The sequence below is a fragment of the Sus scrofa genome, chromosome 1 (assembly GCF_054392235.1).
Source record: "Sus scrofa isolate SSC_HxYL_T2T_F1_AM1 chromosome 1, Sscrofa_HxYL_maternal_Yorkshire_Landrace_v2.0, whole genome shotgun sequence".
Lineage (NCBI taxonomy): Eukaryota > Metazoa > Chordata > Mammalia > Artiodactyla > Suidae > Sus > Sus scrofa.
Genome location: NC_139383.1, coordinates 277357808 through 277385763, shown reverse-complemented (window position 1 = coordinate 277385763; position 27956 = coordinate 277357808). Strand labels below are relative to the sequence as shown.

The 27956-nt window shown below is 37.5% G+C and overlaps 1 protein-coding gene and 1 long non-coding RNA gene across 10 annotated transcripts in view; both read right to left on the bottom strand.

Annotated features, from left to right (window-relative positions):
• The window catches only part of RABGAP1 (RAB GTPase activating protein 1), a 172758-nt gene that overhangs the window by 81430 nt on the left and 63372 nt on the right, over positions 1-27956 (bottom strand). For 6 of the 9 annotated variants that reach the window (XM_084995876.1, XM_021074563.2, XM_021074574.2 and 3 more), the window contains 3 exons: positions 16213-16387; positions 12484-12577; positions 8800-8950 (listed from right to left, as the gene is read on the bottom strand). In XM_084995876.1, the coding sequence (XP_084852002.1) occupies positions 8800-8950; positions 12484-12577; positions 16213-16387 (420 nt within the window). Of the gene's footprint in view, positions 1-8799; positions 8951-12483; positions 14384-15163; positions 16388-27956 lie in introns of those variants that run through there. The other 3 variants (XR_014827157.1, XR_014827159.1, XR_014827158.1) reach the window with 3 other exon arrangements.
• LOC146407258 (uncharacterized) lies at positions 199-6690 on the bottom strand. Its single transcript, XR_014827837.1, has 2 exons — positions 1285-6690; positions 199-809 (listed from the first exon to the last, which is right to left on the bottom strand). It is a non-coding gene; the product is annotated as an uncharacterized LOC146407258 (long non-coding RNA).

Below are 27956 nucleotides of genomic sequence, written 5' to 3'. Positions count from 1 at the left end.
GATGAGAAGTCCTTGTCATCTGATGCACAACAATATGTATTTTCTTTTCTATAACCGCATGCAACTTTAACACAACTGGTTAGCTAATAGCCCACTTCTCTCACTGGACTTCCCTAAACCAGAGAACAGGTATGTTTTATTCATGGGCATATTGAAAGACCTAACACAGGGCTGGCACAAAGCAGGCTTTCAAAGGTATTTTTGATTGACTAAATAACAAATGCCTAATAAAATTACAAGCAATTACGCTTCTGGATGGGAAGACCTTTCAAGTAAAATCCTAGTATGATGAGTTTAAAAGTTTAATATATCCATAACTATTAGGTCGATGCATAAGAAGTTGCCTGTTTGTAGATCAAACATTCTCAAATATCAGCTTTTTTATTTTAATTGCTTTTTAGGGCTGCACCCCCAGCATATGGAAGTCCCCAGGCTAGAGGTCAAATCAGAGCTACAGCTGCTGGCCTACGCCACAGCCACAGCAACTCGGGATCCGAGCACTGTGTGCGACCTACACCACAGCTCAAGGCAACAACGGATCCTCAACCCACCAAACAAGGCCAGGGATCAAACCTGCGTCCTCATGGATCCTAACTGGGTTCATTACCACTGAGCCATGACAGGAACTCCAAATATCAGCAATTTTATTTTATTTTTTTATTTTATTTTAGTCTTTCCGCCATTTCTGGGGCTGCTCTCGTGGCATATGGAGGTTCCCAGGCTAGGGGTCGAATCGGAGCTGTAGCCGCCAGCCTATGCCAGAGAAACAGCAATGAGGGATTGGAGAGTGTCTGCAACCTACACCACAGCTCACGGCAACACCGGATCCTTAACCCACTGAGCAAGGCCAGGGATCAAACCCACAACCTCATGGTTCCTAGTTGGATTCGTTAACCACTGCGCCACAACGGGAACTCCAAATATCAGCAATTTTAATATGACTAAATTTAATATGTTTTCAGTCTTATAATCTAGAAAGATCTTGAAAATTCCCTGGACAGGTAAGACTTACAAAAAATCATGAGAGGGTACATTAATTTACAGAGATGGGATATAGGGACTTGATTATTTCACAAAAAAAAACAATTTGATGAGTTCCCATCACAGCTCAGTGGTAACAAACATGACTAGTATCCATGAGGACCTGGGTTCGATCCCTGGCCTCAATTAACGAGTTAAGGCTCCAGCATTGCCATGAGCCGTGGTGTAGGTGCCAGACGAGGCTTGGATCTGGCGTTGCAATGCAAGCCATGATTGGATCAGGGGAAAAAAAAAAAAAACCACAATGATTTGAGTGAATCCTGTATTAGCCCATTTGGGATGCTGTAATAAAAATATCATAGACTGAATTTTAAATTTTTTGTTTTTCTTTTTTCAGGGCCACACCCGCGGCATATGGAAGTTCCCAGGCTAGGGGTTGAATGGGAGCTGTAGCTGCCGGCCACAGTCACGGCAGATCTCAGCCATGTCTGTGACTTATACCACAGCTCATGGCAACGCTGGAAACTTATCCCACAGAGTGAGGTCAGGGATCGAACCCGCATTCTCACAGATACTAGTTGGGTTCGTTACTGCTGAGCCAGGATGGGAACTCCTGAATTGTTTACAAATAGCAAAGTTATTTCTCACAATTCTAGGGACTGGGAAGTCCAAGATCAAGGCGTTGGCAGATTCGGTATTGGGTAAGAACCCACAGCCATCTTATGCTGTGCCCTCACATGGCAGAGGAGCAAGGGATCTTTCTAGGGTCTTTTAATAAGTATACCGATTCCCCTCATGAGGGGTCAATCCTCTTAACCTAATCTCTTCTCAAAGGCCTCACCTCCAAACACCAACACACTGGAAGGTTAGGATTTCAACATGTCAGTTCAGGGGAGACACAAACCTTCAGTCTAGAGCGACCTACTACGCAACTGCTATACGGGAGCAGACAAGAAAGTTCTGAAAGTCCACCAATAACCTATTTTCTTAGCAAGAATCAGATAGCAAGAATCTGAGTTGTCAAACAGTAGAATCATGGATTTTTAGGTGCAGGACTCAAACATACCATCTAATTTTTCCAGAATGTTAAAGCTTAAAGGAAGCATAAAGGAAGATCAACCATTTACTTCATCAACCTCAGTTTAGAGAAAAGGAAATGAATGGTCACAGCTGCAGAACCTCATTAGAGTTCACAAAAGCTGGTGGCAGAGCTGAAAAGAAAATTCAGGCTTTGTACTTCATGACCAGTGCTCTTTTTGATTTTTATATTTTTATGGTGGCACCCATGGCATATGGCAATTCCTGGGTCAGGGATGGAATCTGAGCCACAGCTGCAACCTACAGCACAGCTGCAGCAACACCAGATTCTTAACCCACTGTACCTGGTGGGGATTGATCTCGGGCTGCCACAGAGACAATGCCAGATCCTTCCTGCTGTGCCACAGCGGGAGCTCTTCTATTTTCTAACTTGATCTTTGTGTTTGGTACCCACAGGAGGTTCTTATGTTTAAATATTACTGAATTCTTGACTATTACCAAATCTACCAGGAAATGATTTTTAATTAAAACAATCTGCATAGTAACAAAATTATAATTAGATATTTAAGTTATTTTTCTAGGGAGTTCCTGCTGTGGCACAGTGAGTTAAGGATGCAGCACTGTTTCTGCAGCAGCTCAGGTTGCTGCTGAGGCATGGGTTTGATCCCCAGTCTGGTGAAGTGGGTTAAGGATCCGGAGTTGCTGCAGCTGTGGCATAGGACATAGCTACAGTTTGGATTTGATCTCTGGCCTGGGATCTTTCACATGCCATGGGTGCAGGGTGCAGCCAAAAAAAATAATCTTTACAAAGTGGTAAAATGTGGCTGGGCCTCCAGGGCCTCCCTTAGATAATCAGAAATGTAAATATTGATTACACATGTTTGCTAATAACAGTTTAGGTTCTGGATGACATTCATGGCAAAAGACTCTTACCACTGAAGTTTGCCACTAAAATCACTAGAGCAAACAATGAAGCACATTTCAGAAAACATAAGGCTGACTGGATGGAAGCAAACGGAAACATCAGAATATGATGTTACTTCATTATACTCTCTTATTATTAAAAGGCTCTGTTTAAGGAAGCAGTTCTGATGAAAATGTTTGGTATTACGCAAAGCAACAGAAGAAAGAGAAAGAGTTATTGACATTTTAAAAGGTGAAAAATAACCAAAAGAAAGAAGGACCAGAGGATGATTCTGGAAGTTGGTGACCAGAAAGTGCCTATTTTCCCTCCATTCTCAACTCCAACTTATTTGATTTACCTGACCTAAACAGCTACAGGTCTTGCAGCTGAGAGTAGGAGAGGCCATGGTAATCCCTGTGGATTACTTACTAGGTTTTCTTCTCCCTGTGCCTGGCAAGTTCTACCTAGAGACTAGGGTTGAGGCACCCTCTGTCAAAGACGAGAAAGAACAGAAAACAATCTAGGAGTATTTGGTCTGTAGAAATTTATTCCATGAGGCCAAAGGTAGTTCAATAACAAGAAGTCTATTATATGTTGATAGATTATGTATCTATTCCATCAACAAATTAAAGAAAAGCATATTCATGAAGTGCTGAAAAAGCTCTTCATAAAATTTCAAATAGACATGCCTTAAAAGAAAAAAAAAAAAAAAATCCAAGCCTGAGATGGAATAAAATCACTTAAATAAAATAAAAAGCATTTACCAAAAAAAAAAAAAGAGAAGAGCATACATTCCAAAAGTTTGAAAAACGAAAATCATTTTCAGACACCTGATAGGGATGCTAGTTATCACCACAATCATTTAACGCTGTCTTCATGCTTCTGTCAAATAAAAAAACAAAAATAAGAAAAATTTAATAGTCTGCATAAATAGTGAAAAAGGAAGTGAAACTGATTTTACTATTATCATATATCTGAAAATCTCAAAAGATGGTAATATAAAATTAGATTAATCAAAATATCGAGGTAGACAATTAAAAAAAAATCAATGTCTATTCTCTACTGTTAACAACAGATTACCTAGAAATGGAAATCAGAAAAAATATTCCACGTGCTATAGCAAAAATACTCTAAGATAGTTCTTGGGAATAAATTTAACAAAGGAGGAATAAGACATATGAAGGCAATTCTGAAGTCTTTAATAGACATAAAATAAGATCTGGATAAGTAGAAAGACATACCATATTCTCAGATGTAAAGATAGTATAACAATGTAACTTAAAAACTGCATTAATATGTAAATTAAATGTAATTCAAATTAGAATCTTATATAACCTTACTGGTGATGGTTAAACTGGAGAAAATCAAAGTTTAGGTGAAATATTAAATATGCAAAAGTAGATATTAGAACATAACTCAAAAGTCTCTTTAATCCAAAATCTGTTAGTATAAGAATATACAAACATCAGTAAACAGAGCAAGCTAGAAACCAATCCCAGCTTATATGAGAATTTAAGATATAATAAAGATGGTAGTTCTATCAGCAGAAAAATAGAAGTAGCACAACTGGTTATCCATCTGGGAGAAAGTAAAATTGGACCGCCATCATATGTCATGTACAAAAATAAATTCCAGATGGATTAAAGATGTAAAAATATAGCACATGCAATAAAAAAAAAAATCTCACAAGGAAATCTTGGAAAGTACATGTACAAAATCTAGAGGTGTGGGAGATACCTTAACCAAGATGCAACTTTCTACATAAAATTGAAAATGTTTTGTATGGCATGAAACCATAGAGTCAATATAAAACTGAAACTCTAGAAAGAAATTTATAGTGAAGATACAAAGACTTAAAACATAATATATACAGAAATTATTTAGAAACTGACATCTTAAAGTTAACAGAAAAATATACAAATAACAAACTGGTAATTTATGGAAGAGGAAATTACTTAAATTTACTTGTAGTCAGGGAACTGCAAACAAAAGATATACTGGGATCACATTTTCACTGACAGCAGAAATTAGTGATAGCTAACACTGTTTGGGATATGGGTTAACAGGTGCTTTCTTACATTGCTGGTGGAACTGTGAATTTCCATAGCCTTTCAGAGAAGCAAGCTAGATATAAGTAAATTAAAAACAATAATAACCAGTTTAAAAAACACATAACCGTTTGATTCAGCAATCACATTCCTGAGACTCTATTTCATAAAAGATTTAGAACTTGAGCAAGGTTCTTTAGTAAACTATTTAGAGGCTAAAAAATGGAAACAAAATAAAAGCCTACCAATAGAAGAATGATTGACTAGAAGACTATACTTTCTTTGTTTGGGTTTCTAAAACAAAATATTACAGACCAGATGGCTTATAAATAGCAGAAATTTATTGCTTACAGTTCTGGAGGCTAAAAGTCCAAGATCAGAGTGCCAGCACAGCCAGGCTTCAGTGAAAGCCCTCTTCTGGGTTGCACACCGTCAACTCTGGCTGAGTCCTCACGTGGTAGAAGGTGGGGAAGGGTCTTGACTGAGACTGTTTTGTAAGGCGCTAACCCCTGGCATGAGGGTTCTGCTCTCATGACCTAACCACTTCCAAAAGGCCCTACTTCATACCTAACAAACATTCAGACCACAGCACCTGCTATATGTAAGAACATTAAAAGATTTATAAAAGCTAAAACAGGAGAAATTAAAAAACCCAACCCGAATATTTATAAGAGCAGGATAGATTTTTTTAAAAGTGTAGTTTATTCAAATAATGTAATATTCTCGGCAATTAAAAAAATGAAAACAAATGAAAAATGAGCTACTGATACAGTTTATAAATGAAAGAGCAAAAGATGTCAGATACAACCAAGCACATGCGCATGACTCTATGACTGCATTTAATGAAGTTCAAGAACAACCAAAACTAACCTAGGGAAAGCAAAGTCAGTAATGGTTTTTCAGGGGTGATTATGACTAGACAGGGACAAGAATAACTTTTTTGGAATGATGAATATATTCTTCCTTTTGGTAGTGATCACGGCACTGTGTTTATATGTAAAACTGTCACTGAGCTACACACTTTAAAGTTGTGTATTTTAGTCTATGTAAATTACAGCTTGCTGTAAAAATAAATTTAAAAAAATTTAAAAGTACTTTCTCCCCTCAAAAAACAAAATTCAGAGCAAATTTCAAAATGTCAATTACAAATACTATTTATAGGAAGATAAAAAATGTATTTTATAGGTATATCTAATATATATCTTACATCTAAATTATATAACACTATAGTCAGAAACAAAAAAAATCATTCACCAATATTGTGATGGCTAAATTGTTTGTATTTTCTGATTATCTAACAGCATCTAAACTAGTACACATCCATTAGAAATCTTTTCCAGTTCTAGCTATCTGCAAGTTAACAAAAATTTAACTGAAATATAAAGCACATGACACCAGCATATATAAAACATTAATCAAATATATCATGTTTTGTCAACAGTTGACCACTTACACATCCTATGACTACCAGGTTCCTATTCGAGAAACAGATGTCACCATTCTCATGGCATCAGAAAAATAAAATATTTCAGATTTAAATTATATGTATGAGTAGCCACACCAAAAATATTTAAGAAATACTTTGTGGCCAAACATTTCAAATGACTTCAAAACAGGAACTAGAAAGACAGAGTTGCAATTACATATCCAAAAGATTTGCCAATAAATGAAAAAATCAACTAGGTGTACCTTAGCTAGCCGTACATGCTTCATACTCTCATTCTTTGATGTCTCTAAAGATTCTCTTAAGTACAATACCCTGCCATTCTTCCACACCTGGGGAGGTCTTTTCTGGAGTCTATCTTAAATAGCAAATTCCTGATAAAGATGCTCCTATTCTGGAGTTTCTGCTGCACTGTATCAGGATCAACGGTATCTCTGCAGTGGCAGGGACCTGGGTTCAATCCCTGACCCCGTACAGTGGATTAAGGATCCAGCGTTGCCGCAGCTGTGGCATAGGTCACAACTCTGGCTTGGATTCAATAACAGACCCAGGAATTCCATATGCAATGGAGCGGCCAAACAAGAAAAAGAGGAGGGGAAAAAAAAAAAAAAAGAAACAGAGAGCAAGAATAAAAATAGAGAAAAAAAAAGACTCTCCTATTCTTCCAGGCTGAATGAATCACACCTTTTGATGGTTCCCACTATACTCTTCCAGACTACCACATGACATGTGTCTACTGTATGACAGCTGACTGCTTTTGTGTTTGACCTCCTAGCTCAACCACTATAGTTGTGATAGGCACTCAGTAAATGCTGCTTAAACAACTACAACAACATATGGAAGGAATCAGAATACTAGTTCTTGAGAGAAAAAACAAACTGTCTGAAAATAAGATCATGAATAGAAACAATAACATTTTGAACAAAGAAAAGTCATTTTCTGATGGGGAAAGATTCAATTTCATGTTCAAATGCTGTTCTTACTTATAAGGTTTTTTGTAATAATAGTTTATAAAACTATAAGAAATATTACTCATCTCTTATAAAGTATATATATATACATACACATATATATATATATTTTTTTGTCTTTTTGTTTTTTAGGGCCGCACCCACAGCATGGAGGTTCCCAGGCTAGGGGTCTAATCAGAGCTATAGCTGCTGGCCTAAACCATAGCCACAGCAACGCCAAATCCAAGTTCCATCTGCGACCTACACCACAGCTCTCGGCAACGCCGGATTCTCAACCCACTGAGCGAAGCCAGGAATAGAACCTGCAACCTCATGGTTCCTCGTCGGATTCATTTCCATTGCGCCACAACAGGAACGCCACGGTTTTAAAATATTTTTAAAAGAAGTTCCACCTTCTGTCATATTGAAGAATTCTCACATACTATTGAAGGCTCTGAGCAATTCATTCACATCTGGTTTTGGATGTGCATACCATAGAAAAAACTGCTTCCTAAAGTTAAACATTACAAGAATTTTAGAAAACAAAAATATAATTTAAAACCAGTAACATGGATGCAAAGGCACAAAGCACTGCCTGACCTTGCAGAAAACTAGTTTAAATTCTTTTATGCTTGTACAAGAAATATTTTTGTTGTTTCACTTGCAAAACCTTGAGGAATTCATGAACTTGAGAACTTGAGATACTATAAAAAATGAGAAGTCTTCACTTTAGAGGAATGAGCTCCCAGGGAATATGATTTAAACTAACAGAACCACATTTTTCCAAATATGAAAACCAGAAGTAGGCCTTACCTACAATAAGCACATTTTTGTAAAGTGTGAAAAGAATTAGGTTGAACAAAGGGAAGTTTTTACACATGGCACAGCACAACTGAACTGACTAAAAATAAAATTATGATCAAAAAAGACCCAGATACACACTGGGCAGAGGTCATCTTTTGCCTCCGAGGTGAAAAGGAAGGAAGAAAACCCATGCCTTCTTCTTTGTGTCAACACTAGGCATAACTCTGGGCCAAAAGTACGAAAATTCTATTCTTATATTAGATAAAGGAATTGTATAAAATTCATGGGAATCAAAGAGCCACAGTGATCTTTTCATAATAAATATCCTCTTTTTTTTTTTTTTTTACAACCGCACCTGCAGCATATAGAAGTCCCTAGTCTAGGAGTCGAATCACAGCTACAGTTGAGGCCTACACCACAGCCACAGCCACGATGGATCTGAGCGCATCTGTGACCTATTCTATAGCTCATGGCAATGCCAGATGCTTAATCCACAGAGCCGGGGCAGGAATGGAACCCGCATCCTCACAGAGACAATGTCGGGTTCTTAACCTGCGGAGCCACAATGGGAACTCCTCATAATAAATTTCTAAAAGGCCTAACACAGAAGCTGAATTATCATCCCCTTACCTTTGTGATAAGAATTCGGTATTTTTCTACGAGGTGGTCGTTGTTGTGACAACCTGCTAGCAGCTGCCAGACTTCTCCCCGAAGAGCTTCAGGAACACCACTTCTTACTAAGGATGACAACTGCTTTGGCCTTACATTCAAGTTGAGATGCCTAAAAATAAAACCGTAATTAATAAGTGTATAAAGACAGATTCTCTAAAAGAGTGTTATTTTTACGAAAGCTAAACTAAATGATATACATAGACTTAATAAAGGTAACATATTAATAAAGAGGGAAAAAACTGCTGAACTAGATGTGGTCAATATACTTTCTGGAAAAGATTGGGTGGAAGAATTATGCACTCAGACTGCTTCTTAAGTTATCTTTAAATTACTACTCTTTTTTTTTTAATAAAAAGCAAAACTGGAAACCATAGCTTTATGATTGTGGCTTGTATAAGAAAAAATAAAGCAAAATTCCAATCAGGGGACACACAGCCAAAGACTTAGTCCTACATCAAAACTGGTAGGTGAATTGTGTATTTGCATGTTTCAAGTGTAAATAAACATCTGTTCTAAGTTAGAATGAATATAGAGATAAATGCTTTCAGCAGTTTTTACTGATACCTGCTTCAAGTAACTTTTTTGAATAACTATGATGGATAAGAAAGTTTATCAAACAAGTAACATCAAAACAAGTTATTAAAGTCTTTGAGCTTCATCTATCTCATCTACAAAATGAGGGAAATAAAACATCTCAAATTGCTGATATTAATTTTCAAGTGCTTTTGCATATAATCTCATTTGATCCTCACAACTGTATGGACTATACAGTGTTTACCTCCGGTTCTACAGATGGAGAAAGAAATTCAGGGAAGGTGATTAAAAGACTGATGTGGGTCCTCAAACTCTAAGACCAATGAATGTTCTACCAGTTACATCACAGCTACTTTGTGATTTGAAAGCTACCCTTTCTGAGTCAATAATGCAGGATCATGACAAGAAAACACTCTTGGGACCAGCAGATTTAAGCAGATGTTACAGATACAAAATGACCACTATCAAAACACAGACAGGTCTGAGAGTTTTCTCAAAATTCTCCTAGAATTCTATCAGAACATTGCACAGTACATTTAAAAACAGTTAACTCTGTGATGCTAGTACCCTAATACAAGAGCTTTAGATAGTTCAATATAGTTTTGCTTTTGCTTAGGAAAAAAATTATGTGAAAGTTAAAGTTGGGAGCGGAAAGGACAAAAGTAGCTCTATCATTTAATTCAAGGATTGTTACACTATAGCCTGAGACAAATGTGGCCCACCACTTGTTTTTGTAAGTCAATTTTTATTGAAACAGCTATTTTTACTTCTTTATGTATTGTTTATGGCTGCTTTAGCCCAACAACAGCAGAGCTGGGTGGCTGCAACAGGGACTATAAACCACAAAGCCAAAAATATTTACATTTGGCTTTAAAAAAAAAAAAAAAAAAAGAATCTCCCCCTCCCCAAAAGAATTAACCTTAGGGTTATTTGATAACCCTAGCTTGATTTATATTGGTAAAATTATTTTCAGAATAATTTTATGACACTGATAATAACTTCAACTCGGCATATTGTTACTGGCATTAGTTTTCTTATCCACTAAAAGTCAAGTCAAAATGAACGTGGAGGACTGAACTCGAAGATAGTATTTATTACAAATACTATCACTAAGTCCTAACGTAGAGTTAAATAAACCAGCTCTGAGATCAGTTTTGACTGTGTTAAAAATTCCGGATTTAGTGTTTACTTACTAGATTGCTGACCTAATCGTTAAGCCAGTTTCCTCATCTATCAAAACAGATACTATTTTATAATGTTGTTGTAGTTGAAATAGAGCACATAACCTAGCATAGTATTGGGCATATGGTAAATTTATTACTTCTTACTATGATTACTACTATTACCATGTCTATTATTTTTAATCTACAATAACCCTGAATGGTAGTTCTATAGACTTGCATTTTCTATGTGAAGAAACAGATTCAGAAGAGTTCAGTGACTTGACCTAGATCACACAGCTTAGAAGTAGGAAAGGCAGAATTTGAAGCTAAGTCTACCAAGCTCTAAAACTCCATGATCTGATGCTTACTATCAAACATATAAAATAATGAGGAAAAAATGATGAAAATGAATTGGAGAAACTATATTCATATTTCTGAAGACATAATTGAAATCAGCAAAAATAGTTTTAAATACTCTGAAGACAATTGAGACAGATGGAAACAAGAGATTTGAGGGAGTAAGAGAAGGATATAATTTAATCAAATGAATAACAAAATGAATAAACAAAGCTCGATAACAAAACAAATTCCAAGCAACTGTATAAAAGGCAGGTGACTTAATCCCATAAAATTTAGTCTAAATGCTATATCCAAATGATTTTAAATGCATTATTATGTAACCATGTCAAGACTCAGTTACATTTCTATTTTAGAGAAAAAAACCTTTTATACAGATGAAATTCCTGCCAGCAGCAGTCCAAACACTCCAAATTCACTGAACTGAAAATATACTATGAAGAGAGCATCAGCAGGTTTGTCTCCTGATTGCTAAAGGAGTATCAAAAATAAATGAGAACTATTCCCCTATGGGGCTTTTGCAAAATTCATTTACTAAAATCACTTGTGTAAAGACAGCTCATGCTTTGGTTTGCATTTTCCTCCTGTGCACATTTGACATCTCCCAATGTGGAGAGTGTTCTACTGACGTGTAAAGCATTGTAGCAGATGATGCCCATTTGCGGTCTTATTCTTTAAGGGCATGAAGGTTTGGTGTTTTTTTTTTTTTTTAATATTATGACACAGTTTTATTAAGAACAGAGTGAAAGACTTCAACAGTTAAAACTTCAGAGAAAAATAAGACCCCAAAGTAATAGGTCCATGGGGAGCTTATACAACAACCCTAGTAACCAGAAAGTCACAAATGGAGAACTACTTGGATCACTTTCAAGTTCAGCTCTTTTTAGCATATACTGGTATCCTACACAGAGAGAAAAGGAACGCATGTAAATGCCTCACCACTCTGATTTACCAGAGTGCCTCTGATTTCGTTAATAAATACCTGAAGGTAGTATATTCTTTTTAGACAGTCTATAGGATACCACTTAACACTGCTGTCAAACCATCTCTTGAGCTGATGAAAAATTCTTCAAATTTACAAGTGCTACAAAAAGTAATTGGTAGAGCAATCAATACCTACCTTTTTATAACATTCCATTCTGCCACTTTAGGCATGTAACACAGATAAGGAAAAATCCCAACTGGAGTCTCTACCATGGCTCTATGCATTGCATGAGCATCTTCTAAACTTCCCTGATTACTGTGTATTGTCCTAACTACTGGTGTATTACCTTAACCAATCACTGGTTCCTAACCACTTCAATATAAAGAACTTCTTTCCTTATGTATTCTCTCCATGGATTCCATGTTTGAATAGATATTTTCTACAGCAATGAGAATTTATTAAGTTTCTAAAATTTCAAAGTTGACTTCAGATCTTCACTATTACCCTTATAAACCTCTAAAAACAGAGAGAGTCTAGAATGGGAACCACATACCTAGGGTTTCCATTATTGGCTCCAAAACTGAATAATGTAGTTAGGTAAAATTCCATACCCACTAAATAAGAACTGCAGATGAAAAGGAGAACTAGTTGATTACAACTTACCATTTAGACAGCAGTTCTCCCCATGTTTCAAGAATTTTTTCTGCACACTCTTTGGATACATCACCAGATCCACTCAAGAGAGGTTCATCATTATCTTTAATAAACAAAACACACAAAGAAGGATAACAGAGGTGGCTGTGCTAGCCAGAAGAATGACATGGAACCGTAACAGTGAAATTTGAACGAGTTTACTGGGAGCATAGTGTCATAATTTCTCTTTTAGTCTATAGTTACAAATACAAAGAAAATAAAATGGTCCCAGTTGCTGTAATCTCTTTAATTCTCTTTTGCTTTTCATATAGGCCCATATTATTCAACTGCAGAAAAGAGCCATAGAATTATAAAATGACGGGACTCAAAGTATCATTATGTTCTTGTATCCATTACAAAGCAAACAACTTTATGCACGAAAATACATAGCGGTCTTATGTATAACAGTTAATAAAATTATAAACTATGTAAGAATAAGCTTCCAAAATAGCAAAGTAGAGAATGTCTGAAGAGGTAAATCTTCATTATAATCTAATGCACATTTTTTAAAAATGTATAAAATAGCCTCAAATGAATTAAACCAATACATCAACAATTACTACTTCTGATAGGGTTAATGTTAATTTTTTTCTTTCCTCTTTTATATCTTTTTGACTTCCTAATTTTCTACAACTGAATAGATTAATTTGTAATAGAAAGCACAAAAATACTAAAAAGGACCAAAATCATTTCAAACTTAGTTCAAGTAATTAGGAAATGTACATTCAAACAAGAATTCAAAGATTATAAGATATGTCACAGGGAAAAAAGTGACAATGATAAAGGCATGTGAAAGAAATTGAAAAGTGTAATCAAAGTGGGGGGAAAATATGAACTAAGATCTACTCAATCTTATTTTGTTGGGTACTTGGGCAGTTTTCAACTTTCTGCCACAAATAGTATCAGGATGAACATATCTCATTGCTTTTATTGGGTATACGCCCAGAAGTGAACTTCCTAGGTTAAAAAATGCATGCTTTTAAGGATTTTGAGGCTTGTTGATAAACTGCCTTTCAAAATGGTTTTAGCCATTTATATTTGCTGGGAACTTGTTTCCATGTATCCTCAACCAATGCTCTTTCTAGATTTTGTGGCTTAACCTGCCTTTAAAAGTCTGGATCTTTGGAGTTCCCATTGTGGCGCAGCGGTTAACAAATCCGACTAGGAACCATGAGGTTGCGGGTTCGATCCCTGGCCTTGCTCAGTGGGTTAAGGATCCAGCGTTGCCGTGAGCTGTGGTGTAGGTTGCAGACGCAGCTCAGATCCCGAGTTGCTGTGGCTGTGGTGGAGCCAGCAGCTACAGCTCCGATTTGACCCCTAGCCTGGGAACCTCCATATGCCATGGGATTGGCCCTAGAAAAAGCTAAAAAGACAAAAAAAAAAAAAAAGTTTGGATCTTTATACCTCTGATGATTATATTCTGAAATGGCAACCCTTTATAGATGGTATATATGAGAGCAATTATTTTAATGGCTTAGAAATCCAGGACACTTACTATTAAACTTATTTGCATTGCAATACCTTGAATGTTATCACTATTTTTGACAGTGAGATAGGGAAGAGGACAGACTGCAGATAAATAAGGAAAAAAGAAAGGCTCAAGGGCACTAAAATATACTTGCCCTGTTTCACTATTTTGCCAGACTTGGCTCTACTTTCTGAATGTCTCAAGTTATTCTCTACTTATTAAAATATCAATATAACACAACAACTCTTTGGAGGATAGCAGTTATAAAAAATGCATTAAAATTTCTAAGAGGAGGAGTTCCCATTGTGGCTCAGCGGTTAACGAATTCAACTAGGAACCATGAGTTTGCGGGTTCAATCCCTGGCCTTGCTCATTGGGTTAAGGATCCAGTGTTGCTGTGGGCTGTGGTGTAGGTCGCAGACGTGGCTTGGATCCTGCGTTGCTGTGGCTCTGGCATAGGCTACAGAGCTCCAACAGCTCCGAGTGGACCCCTAGCCTGGGAACCTCCATATGCCGCAGGAGTGGCCCTAGAAAAGGCAAAAAGACAAAATAAATAAATAAATAAAATTTATAAGAGAAGATAATTCCTTCAAAGAGATTAGGAAGACCTATCTTACAAAATTCTCCTTCACTGTTTGGATGTGCTCCCCTTTAATTGCTGGCTTCTGCCCTGGGAGCACCAATGTCCTGTGGATAAGGAGCTTCTCTAGAAGATAGCCATTTCTTTCCAGGAAGCAAACATTAAAACAGGACCAAATTTCCTGGTCTATATACTGGGTTAGAGAAAATTAAAAGATGGCATGGTTGCAGTCTTCTTTGGTCCTAGTTCCCCTTGGATCCCGCCAACATTTACTGAGCATCTAGTATAAACCAGGAATTGGGTTACACCCCACGGAAACAATACGGGGCAAAAAACGACACACAAGCATTTCCTTTATAGAGCTTGTGTTCTAGTGTTCCCTGACTCTCCTACGGATTGCTGACTGCAGTTAGTCTTTAGCTATCTCTAGCTAAGAGATGTCAGAAGAGGCCTTCTGAATTCCCTCAAAGATATATTAAAAAAAAAAAATCTGGGAGTTCCCGTCGTGGTGCAGTGGTTAATGACCCAACTAGGAACCATGAGGTTGCAGGTTCGACCCCTGGCCTTACTCAGTGGGTTAAGCATCTGGCATTGCTGTGAGCTGTGGTGTAGGTCACAGACTCAGCCCAGGTCTGATGTTGCTGTGGCTGTGGCATAGGCCAGCAGCTATAGCTCCAAATGGACCCCTACCTTGGGAACCACTATACGCTGCAGGTGCAGCTCTGGGGAAAAAAAAAAAAAATGTGCCTGCTATAGATTAGGACTACATCTCAGTCCTGATATTTTATTAGTTGGGCACAAATTTCTCTAGAATAACATCAACAGTATGGAGATTTGAGCGGTCTCTGGTTTCATAAGAGTATCTTTCTCAATCTTTGGTGTTTTGCAATTGCTGAGTTTAAGGGGAGGAGAGTCCTAAAAACTTTTTTTGCTCTACCATGTTAAGCACTATTGATCTAGAAGGGAACTGACAGACTGTCAGATTAATTCACAGATAATAACCTTGAAAAAAAAATAAAGAACTTGTTGATCCCTAATGTTTATCACTGTGAAAATCCATTAACATATAAATCAGTTGAGATGAGAACAGTTTGAAATTGTGTCAAATTTGCTCTAAAAATGTGTTTGTTTGTTTGTTTTTTGTCTTTTCAGGGCCACCCCCATGGCACATGGAGGTTCCTAGGCTACGGGTTGAATTGGAGCTACAGCTTCCCGCCTGTGCCATAGCCACAGCCACACAGGATCCAAGCAGTATCTGCAACCTACACCACAGCTCACGGCAATGCTGGATCCTTAACTGACCAAGCAAGGCTGGGATCAAACCCATGTCCTCATAAATACTAGTCAGGTTCGTTACCGCTGAGCCATGACAGGAACTCCTAAAAATGTTCTGTATTAATACACTAAGCTAGCAAAGGCTGATTCTTTTAAAAGAACTAATTATAAATCTCATTTTTTCCTAAGTTGGTTACAATTATCTTAAAGTCCTATGTTAATCATTTTTTAATTTCCCACAGTCCTTTGCATACTCTCGAATATTTATTAAAATAATTCAAAATGCTATGTCACATTCTGAATTCCCTGGTGATATCATAATGGTCTGCATGGTCCACCATCCCCAAAGAGAAAGTAAACTCTCCCTGCAATTTACCTTCCTCTTCATCGTCTTCTGGAGGAGAAGGTATCATTGAACTCTGAGATCCAGACTGTGGCAGGCGAATTGAGGGGCTGGCTGTAGTTTTCCTCCTCTCTCTTTCTGATTCACTTTCCAAGCATACAACTTCATATAAAGTGTCAGTATTGTTCTTTCTCTCCTTTTGCTTTATCTTGAAGATGAAAAAACATTATTAAGTGATAAACTTTTTTAGAGCACCACTTCTGATTTCATGCAAGATGTGAGAATAAAAACGTATTACTTTGACTATCTAAACTAAATGTAACCTTTCTAAATAGTAAAACAAACGTTTAGATTAAAAACCCTCAGGAAAATAAGATATTTACCGAGCAGGAGTCTAGTTCTGCAATTTTATTTATCTTATTCAGACTGTAGCATCAGACATCCGACTACCAATATTTAACTGTGAACTAAAAAATTAACCACCCTATAGCTTTCCAGTTACTTTAATTTGTTCAAGGTTTCCTACATAAAACTACACATAAAATGTTTTTAAGTATTGTAAAACAAAGTTTAAGAAAGTCTTATTTCCTTTAGCTTAATTGTAACATTATAGGGACCTTTTCTTCAACCAAAAGTTACAACTGGAAGGTGGGAAGAAAGGTAAATGACAGAAAATAGATTAACAGAATCGAAATTTTGCTTTTTCAAAAATTATTTTTTAAAGTACGGTTGATTTACAATGTTGTGCCAAGACACCACTAAAAATTTTCTTTTTATGGTGGCACCTGTGGCATATGGAAGCTCTCAGGCTGGGGGTCAAATCTAAGCTGCAGCTGCTGACCTACACCACAGCCACACCACCAGATGCGAGCTACATCTGCTACCTATGCCACAGCTTGTGGCAATGCCCGATTCTTAACCCACTGAGTGAGGCCAGGGATCTAACTTGCATCTTCATGGAGACTATGTTGAGTTCCTAACCTACTGAACCACAATGGGAACTCTGTTTTTCTCCATTCTTTCTCATCAAGTTTGCATACTTGACACTCTCTGTCAGGTTCTTTTTCTTTTCTCAGAAACTCCATAAATGTACTAACCATTGCAGTTCACCCAGAAACTCCTCTGTGAATAATAATGACCAGAGAAATACTGCCCTTCTGAAGTCAGATAAATGTAGAGTCAAGAAGTAGAGGAGTTCCCATCATGGCGCAGTGGTTAACGAATCCAACTAGGAACCATGAGGTTGCAGGTTCGATCCCTGGCCTTGCTCAGTGGGTAAGGATCAGACGTTGCTGTGAGCTGTGGTGTAGGTTGCAGACACAGCTTGGATCTGGTGTTGCTGTGGCTGTGTGTAAGCCAGCGGCTACGCATAGCCTGGGAACTTCCATATGCTACAGGAAGCAGCCCTAGAAAAGGCAAAAATACCAAAAAAAAAAAAAAAAAAAGGAAGTAGACCCTGCCTGAAAGTCAAGATCTCCAGCTATTAAAAATGTTGTTTATTGGAGTTCCTGTTGTGTCACAGTGAAAACAAATCTGACTAGGAACCATGGAGTTGCAGGTTTGATTCCTGGCCTCACTCAGTGGGTTAAGGATCTGGCATTGCTGTGAGCAGTGGTGTAGGCTGCAGACATGGCTCAGATCTGGCGTTGCTGTGGCTGTGGTGGAGGCCAGTAGCTACAGCTCTGATTTGACCCCTAGCCTGGGAACCTCCATATGCCGCAGCTTCAGCCCTTAAAAGACCAAAAAAAAAAAAAATGTTGTTTATTATACATGAGGGTTCATTATACTATTCTTTTTATTTCTGTGTGCATTTGAATTAAAAGCCTTTACAAAGCACTCTTGGAGTTCCCATCATGGCACAGGGGGTTAAGAATCTGACTGCAGCAGCATGGGTTTGATCCCTTGCCTGGCATGGTGGATTAAAGGATCTGGCACTGCCACAGCTGCAGCTGATTTGATACCTGGAAGCCCATGTACCACAGGTGCGGCCATTTAAAATAAGAAAATGCACTTCAAATACATACGAAAATTTGATATATGATAAAGGCAGGATCTCAAATCACCGGGGGAAAAGTTAGACAAGTGGATGGCCATTTGGTAAAAGATTAAATCAGATTCATACCTTACATTATATACCAGAACAAAACATGAATGAATAAAAGATCTATATAAAAATAGTCCAACCATATAATACAAGAAAATATATAAATTCCTTTATTATTTGGGAGTAGGGAAAGCATTTGTAATGACTCCAAATCCAGAAGCTTTAAAGGAAAACTCGAGAAATTTCACGTATATAAAAAATTGTGTGGGGAAAAAAAGCTCAAAGACTCATCATAATTTAGGTCAAAGGACAAGTGACAAACCAGGAGGATTATCTGTAAACTGTACCTCAATGGGTTAATTTCCTTAAATACACACTAAAAAACTTCTAAAATTTAAGAAGAAAAGGCCAAAACCAAACAGCAGAATATGAAGAGAAAAGGAAAATCACCCATATACATATGAAAAAAATGCTTGTTTTCATTCATCAGAGCATAAATTAAAATTACCATCAGATCCTACTCTGACAAGCCTGTGGAGAAAAGTTATTTTCATACCCTGCTAATAAGCTCTATAGTTACAACCTGTATAGAGGGGAATTTGACAAATATAACAAAATCCCATAAGCAAGATTATCTCATGTGCCAGTGATTCTACTAACAGGTATCTACTGAAAGATATACTCTCATAAAATAAAAAAAATGCACATACTGCACTGCAACATTATTTGGAACAGCAAATACTTGGAAAATAAATCCAAGTATCAATCAATAAAGGACTAGTTGAAAGGATCATGACTCATCCAATAATACAGTACTATACAGTTGCTAGTAAGAACGAGGAAGATCTCTATAAAGTAATATGGAATGATCACCAGGACATACGAAGTTAAAATACCAAGGTGCAGAACAATATATGTAGTATGCTAGTTTCTGTTTAAAAGGAAATTTTAAAAAATATACATGAGTATTTTATTATTTTCACAAAATGAAACACTGGAAAGATAATCTCGAAACCAATAATAACAGTTACTTGTAGGGTGGGAGATATGAATGAAACCAAGACCTAAGAGTATACATTTTTAGGTAATTTTGACTTCTGTGTTTTATATTTTAAATATTCAAAAAATACATTAGGAGTTCCCATTGTGGCTCAGCGGTAACAAACCCAACCAGTATTCATGAAGATAGGGTTCAATCCCTGGCCTCTCTCAGTGGGTTAAGGATCTGGCCTTGCATGAGCTGTGGTGTAGGTTGCAGACGTGGCTAGGTGGCTGTGGTATAGGTCAGTAGCTGCAGCTCTGATTCAACCCCTAGCCTGGGAACTTCCATGTGACGCAGGTGTGGCCCTAAAAACCAAAAAAATAAATAAATAAACATATAAATGAAAAAGAAAAAAAATACCGCAAGCCCCCAATTTGAAAATATGTTAAAAAAAAAAAAAAAAACTATATGTCAAATTGTACCACAACTCTAACAAAAAAAATTCTATATAATTTTTTAACAATACTGATGTTATCATCTCAGTAGAACATGTTCAAAGGACAAAAAGTTCTATAAAATCTTAAACTTTGGAGTTCCCATTGTGGCTCAGTGATTAACAAATCCAACTAGGAACCCTGAGGTTGGAGGTTCGATCCCTGGTCTTGCTAAGTGGGTTAAGGATCAGGCGTTGCCATAAGCCATGGTGTAGGTCACAGACACAGATTGGATCCCGTGTTGCTGTGGCTCTGGTGTAGGCCGGCAGCTACAGCTCTGATTAGACCCCTAGCCTGGGAACCTTCATGTGCCGTGAGCGCAGCCCTTGAAAAGATAAAACGACAAAGAAATAAAGTTAAAAAAAAAAAAATCTTAAATTTCATTGACTAGTTTTGATATTAATTTTTTGAATGAATACTAATAGGTATTTAAAACTACATAATTCAAATATTTTCATATTATATTCCTCTTCGTTTCACAAATGCAGAGGGAAAAACAAGCAAAAATACACAGATATTGCAGGTATATTAATATATATTTCTCCCCAAATTTGTTTAAGCATCTGCAGAAAAGGTCAGAATATACTAAATATTCTGGAAATGTTTTCATTTGATGTTTACATTTTTAAAATGAAAGCTGATTATAAAGTATGGGTTTTATTTCCAATTGAAAGCAATGTGTAGGACTTCCTCTGTGGCTCATATCACAACTATTCGGTATTGTCTCTGCAGTGGCTCTGGTTCCGTCTCTGGCCCGGGAACTTCCATGCTGAAGGTGCAGCCATATGCTTAAAAAAAGAAAAAAAGAAAAGAAATGCGTATAACATAAGTTATACATTACTACAGTGTGACACTGTGTATATTTTAGAAATGGTTCAAGTTTATTACCTGATGTTTAATTTTCCTCATCAGTTAACTGTATTAAAAGGTAAGTTGGTCCTCACTGGAATTTTAAACAATTGAAAGTTATGTTTCACAAGCCCATTTAATAGTACCTCTCCTCAAAAGACATTTTACAAGTTTATAAAAATTTTGTTATAAATTTTAGGAGCAATAAAATAAGATCACTTACTAAGGGTGTTCCCTAAAATACTGATATTTTTTAATTCTTTGATAAAGTAGGATAAAGCAAATGAATATACTATTATTGTAATTTAAATATTCAATATTAATATATACATCTATTAGAAAACTTTGTAATGTTAAATTACTATTAAAAATATGTGACTGAACTCAACTGAATCAGGCAAGGATCATCACTGAATGCTAAAACCATTATCTAGAAAGTTGTTAAGGAAGAGGGTATTTGGAAGTTGCCAAAGTACCACCCCAAAGATTATCTAATAAATACAAAGAGAAAATTCTACTTTTACAAAGAGGAAACTCAGTGGTCACCATCATGACCAAGTGACCATACTTCCCAGGAACAGTGGAACAATCTGTGCTTCGTGACTGAGCAGCTGTAGAGCCCTGGTACAGAAGGCACTGTCTATCTTGAGAGGTACAGTGGTGATGGCACCTGTGTGCATGCGCCTTGTACACACACACACAGAGGCTTGCGTTTCCAACACGGATATACTAATTACCTGCTTATATGACACTGGTCACATCACTTAGTCTTTAAGACATTAGCTTCTGCAATTTACAAAATAATTATATAAAACATTTTAAGACCCCTACACTGTCTTCAATGAAAATTCTATAGTTTTTTTAAGAATGCTTAGTTGGGCATTTATTCACCTTGTGTTACTGTTGGGAAATCTAGTTTTAGACTATTTTCTTCCTCTTTCTTTCCCCAGTAATTTACAAAGTTTATTCTCTAATATGATGCCATCTTAATAAAACAATCCCCATAGTTGGGAAGGATTCCAGGCTAAAAAGAAGTTACTGAGTCACCAGATAATTTTACTGAAAGGAAAAAGAATCAATTTTAAACATGTATTTTTAATAAGATTTCTATAATTGTTTTCCCATACTATGGCAATAAACAGAAGCTACATATTGTATTTTTTTAAAATTTTGGTCTGTAGCAATTTCCTTTTCCGTCTAATGGTAACTACAAATACATTAAAATTTTAAATTATGCTTAACCTAAGTAAATCCTAAAAATACTCTTACAGAAAGACAAAAGAAGCATGTTTCTAGGGAAAGAACTCTAAGAGTCTTAGCATAAGTATGTATCTTGTTCACACAGCATCCCATAAAATCTACTATTTTACATCCTTGGGATCTATAAAATATGAACACTATCCTCATTGGATCACTATAAAAATTACACGAGGCAGAAAAAGTGAAAAGTAGCTAGTCAAGTGACTGCCACGGAAGGCCTCAATTAGTGGCAGCTGCTATTAATTGCTAAAGCCATGAATATAAAAAAGCAAATAAATAAACTAGTGTATTATGCTGCAAGGGATGAGAATTAACAGTGCCCTAAGTGCTCTATGACAGAAAAAACTGTTCCAATGCTTCATACTCTCTCTCTCTTCTTTCCCCCGACTCACTACTCCCCACACAACACGGCTTCCTCCAACCTCTAAGACATCCAAATAAGGAGACAAATGAGAGATTATTCTCAGGAATTTCCTGCCCTCCTCCTAGCTTCCACATATAAACTTCAGGTTTTTGCAAAGAAAATACTGACAACCTAGCCTATGTTTAGCTTGTAATAGTAGTCTATCAGGCTATGTTCTCAGGCTAGTACACCCTGACAAGTCATTTGTTAGCCTAATTAGATACATTTCTCTAGATTGAACCATGTAAGTTACAATTATGTAAACTCATGCAATCTTTTGAGTTCACAGTTGTGTAATATTAAGACCTCAAGGGATGGAGTTCCCGTCGTGGCTCAGTGGTTAACAAATCCAACTAGGGACAATGAGGTTGCAGGTTTGATCCCTGGCCTTGCTCAGTGGGTTAAGGATCCAGAGTTGCCATGAGCTGTGGTGTAGGTCAAAGACTCGGCTTGGATCTGGAGTTGGCCAGTGGCTACAGCTCTGATTAGACCCCCTAGCCTGGGAGCCTCCATATCCTGCAGGTGGCCCTAGAAAAAGACAAAAAAAAAAAAACAAACCTCAAGAGAAAAGCAAGATAAGGGCAATCTTATTTATGTTCACTAAGATTAAACAGAGAGAACTCAAATTAAAAAGAACATCTATTTTTTTACACGCAAATTTATACAAAAAATACTATGCATTTGTTTACTAAATCTTACTAATTATAATCGAGAATAATTTCCAACCACTCTCTAAACTTGTAAAATAATGTTAGTAAATTGCTTTTCTTTCTGAAGCCTTCTTCCCCTTGGGCTGATCCACTTAATAATCAATGCTGCTGTGATGTCATGACTGAAGTATTTTTTATTCCTCTGTCTGACTGTTCCACAGTCTCTTTCAACAAAAATAGCTAAAATGTATGAAGAACATGCTATGTGCCAGGAACTATGCCAAGTATATTGTACAGTTTCTCACTTAATGTCACAATAATATGATGACAAAGAGTCTATCACGCCATTTCAAAGCTGAGTAGGAGTTACTGTCGTGGTGCAGTGGTTAATGAATCCGACTAGGAACCATGAGGTTGCGGGTTCGATCCCTGGCCTCACCCAGTGGGTTGAGGATCTGGCGTTGCCGTGAGCTGTGGTGTAGGTCGCAGATGTGGTTCGGATCCCACATTGCCGTGGCTATGGCACGCACCAGTGGCTACAGCTCTGATTATACCCCTACCCTGGGAACCTCCATGTGCCATGGGTGTGGCCCTAGAAAAGACAAAGAAAAAAAAAAAAAAAAAACAAGCTGAGTAAACTGAGGCCAGGCAGTTGAAGGAACTTGCTCAAAGTCATAAATCTAGTCAGCGGTAAGATTTCCTCAGACTCAAAAGCCAAGTTCTAGATGCTAATCTTATGCTAATTAATACTTTGCTCCTGCCATAGTGAAGAGCCAGGAGAATGATGCTAAGACCCAGGTTTACTTTCTGTTTCTTAAGATAACACTTTTCTTAAGAGAAAATTTTGGAGTTCCCTTGTGATGTGGCAAGCTAAGGATCTGGCATTGTTACTGTAGCACCTTGGGTTGCTGCTATGGCACCAGTTTGATCCCTGACCAGGGAATTTTCACATACCACAGATGCAGCCAAAAAAAAAAAAAAGAAAAGAAAAAGAAATCTCTATTCTTGCTCTGTAACCTTTTTATAACTATAACCAAAAGGGATAACTTAGACATACTGGGACTAAAATATTTTTTGCCACAGAAGTATATTCAAGTAGATCCATACACAGCACTATAACTTTGTATAACGGAATTTCAAAGTTGCATGAAATAAAATCAAATCATAAATATTTTTGAGAATTCCTGTGTTCTAGATGCTTGGGATAAATCAGTGAATGAGCAGATTAGAAATACTGCCTTAGTAGAGGTTTCTCATATGAAAGACAGATAATAAAGTAATAAGTGTGTTTTGTGTTATATGGGAAGCTAACACCTTAGTTAAAAAAAAAAACTATATATATATATATATATGTATATATATATATATATACACACACACAGATGGGGAGGGAACTGGCAGTACCAGTGGATAACTGGGCAAACTGCAGTATTAAATGAGGTTGTCATGACTTCCTAAGAAGTAAATCTGAGCAAAGACCCAAAGAGCATGGGGACTTACTTGAAGGAGGTAAATAACAGCAAGTGGGATCAAGGGGAAAAGCATTCCGGCAGAAGGAATAGTCAATAGCAAAGACCCTAAGAGCGTGTTTAGAGCAGAGGCAGCAAGTAAGGAGTAAGACAGGAGTTAGTTTATGATGCAACAGGCAGCCAATCACATAGTATAACCCAATACAAGGACTTGGTATTATATGGACTAAAATAGGGTTAGAGAGTTCTGAGCAGAAAAGGGATGTGATCTGATGTTAGGCTGCTATACTGAGAATGTATCAAAAGGTGGCAAAAACAGAAAAAGGGAGATGAAAAGGTTACTGCCATAATCCATGTAAAAACAATTATTCAGATGAAGTTAATGAAATCTAGATAGTAAGAAGTGGTCGTTCTAGATAGGTTTTATTTTTATTTGTTTTTAATTTCTGCTTTTTAGGGCTGCCCCGAGGCATATGTGGGTTCCCAGGCTAGGGGTCCAGTTGGAGCTACAGCTGCCATTCTATTCCACAGCCACAGCAATGCCAGATCTGAACCACGTCTGCAGCCTACACCACAGTTAATGGCAACCGCATCCTCATGGATCCTAGTTGTGTTCATTAACTGCGGAGCAACCATGGGAACTCCTCTAAATAGCTTTTAAAAGTAAATAGAATTTCCTGGTGGACTAGATATGGACTCTGAAAAATAAAAGAGTAAAATTCTTGGCCTAAACACCTGGGAGGAGAAGATGCTCACAAACTGTAAAGCCCATAAACTGTAAAGACAAGCAGGTAGAGCATTTTAGGGGTGAGGGATGAGATAATGACACCCTTCTGGACATGGTAAATTTGAGATGTCCTGAATGCTTAGTGAAAGATGCATATTTAAGGAGAAGGGAGTAATTATCTATATCAAATGCTGCTGATAAGTCGAGTAAGATGCAGACTCAGATGGACCACTGGATTTAGAAATGTAGGTTACTGTGAAATTTATCTCTTTCAAGGACTTTTCATATAAAGGAAAGCTAAGAAAGGTACAGTAAGTGGTGGGGCAAATGAGACCAAAAAAGAAAGGCTAAAGGAGGGAAGAGAAATCCCATATGCTGTTGACCATAGGAAAGACAGAGTATAGAGTTTACTTTGACCAAACTGACTGACAGTTTGTTTTTCAAAACTCAAGACTCAGAAGATCGTAACTGATTCCCAACATTTGACATGTCAAATTTATACCCAAAATTACTAGACAAGAAATATGAAAACGAGACTCACCAGACAGCAGATTCAGCAGTCCAAGATTTTTAAAGTAGCTATATTACAATTATGATCAAGAATATTAAAGATTTGCCTAAAATAAAGGATCAGAGAGCAATCGCATAAGAAACTGAAAAAAAGGAGCCAAAGGGATATTCCAGAAAAAAAATAAGATTTGAAATTTTTAAAAAACTCACTGAACAGCGTTAACAAAGATTGGAGATATCTAAAGAGACAAGCGAACTTTAAGATAAGTTAATAGAAAGTATTCTATCTAAAGGAAAAAGCAGAAAAAATATTTGGAAAAACAGAGCCTCAGAGATCTGTGAGGCCCTATCAAAAGGTCAAAAATATGTATGACTGGAATTCCTTAAAGAAAGAAAAGAGCAGGGTCATGGAAAAAGGTCGAAAGAAACAAAGCATCAGAACTTCTCCCCCAAAATGATTTAAAAAATTAATTTAAGGGATTAAGATGGCAGCATAGAAGGACTGGAGTTCAACTTCTCTCCTAAAAACAACTAAATTACAACCAAATGCTGAGCAATCTTCAACCAAATGGACCGGAAACTTTCAAAAAGATATCCTACTTCAGGGAGTTCCTGTCGTGGCGCAGTGGTTAACGAATCCGACTAGGAACCATGAGGTTGCAGGTTTGGTCCCTGCCTTGCTCAGTGGGTTAACAATCCGGTGTTGCCGTGAGCTGTGGTGTAGGCTGCAGACGCGGCTCGGATCCCACATTGCTGTGGCTATGGCGTAGGCCAGCAGCTACAGCTCCTATTGGACCCCTAGCCTGGGAACCTCCATATGCCGCGGGAGCGGCCCTGGAAATGGCAAAAAGACAAAAAAAAAAAAAAAAAAAAAAAAAGATATACTACTTCAGAGGACAAAGAGGAGGCCACATCAAGAGGTAGGAGTGGTGATTACATGATATAAGCAATCCCATACCTCCCGGGTGGGAAACCCACAGACTGAAAAGTAACTGTATCACAGAGACTCACCTACAGGAGTGAGAATTCTGAGCCCCATGTCAGGTCACCACACCTGGGGATCTAGCATTGGATGAAAGAGCCCCTGGAGCATCTGGCACTGAAGGACACTGGAGCTTGTGTGCAGGAGCTCCTTGGGATTGGGGTAAATGGAGACCCCATTCTTAAGAGGCAAACACAGACGTTCATGTGCACTGGATCCCAGGGCAAAGCAAACAGAGGAATCTGGGTCAAACCTGACTGCAGTTCTTGGAGAACATCCTGGGAAAACGGGGTGATTGTGGCTTGTTGTGGGGGAAGGACACTGGAAACAAAGCTCTTGGGAATATTCATCAGCCATACATTCTCTGAAGGTAGACATTTTGGGAAACACTGGCTGCACTCATTAGTGGAGAAACTGCAGGCCAAATAACAATCCGGGTGGGATCACAGCCCCACCCATCAGTAAACAGGCTGCCTAAAGACCCCTCAGTCAACAGCTGCCTCCAATCTCACCTAGAGACAAAACCCCACCCACCAGAGAGAAAGGAATCAGCTCCACATACCAGTGGGCAGGCATCAGCCCCTCCCATCACGAAGCCTACAGCAAGCCCCTGTGCCAACTTCAGCCACAAGGGGGCAGACACCAGAAGTAAGAGAGGCTACAATCCTATTATCTGTAAAAAGGTCACCACACCAAAAACCTATAAAAATGAAAAGACAGAGAACTATAACTCAGATGAGGGAGAAAGGAAAAACCCCAGAAAAACGGCTAAGTGGTCAGGAAAAAGACTTTAGATTACTGATGCTGAAGATGATGCAAGACATTGGAAATAAACTGGAGGCAAAATGGATAACTTACAGGAAACACGGAGCAAAGAGATACAAGATATAAAATTTAAACAAGAGATGCAAAATACAATAACTGAAATAAAAAATTCACTAGAAGCAGCAAAGAGCAGAATACAGGGGCAGAAAAATGACTCAGCGAGGTGCAGGACAGATTAGTAGAAATCACTGATGCAGAACAGAGAAAAAAGACTGAAAACAAATGAAGAGAGTCTCAGAGAACTCTGGAACAATGTTAAATGCACCAACATCCATATTATAGGGGTGCCAGAAGAAGAGAGAGAGAAGGGGACAGAAAAAATATTCCAAGAGATAACAGCCGAAAACTTCCCTCACATGGGAAAAGAACCACTCACTCACATCCAGGAAGCACAACGAGTACCATATAAAATAAACCCAAGGAGGAATACCACAAGATACATATTAATCAAACTGACCAAAATTAAAGACAAAGAGAAAATCTTGAAAGCAGCTAGGGAAAAGAAACAAACAACATACAAGGGAACCCCAATACGGTTATCAGCAGATTTTTCAGCAGAAACTCTGCAGGCCAGAAGGGAGT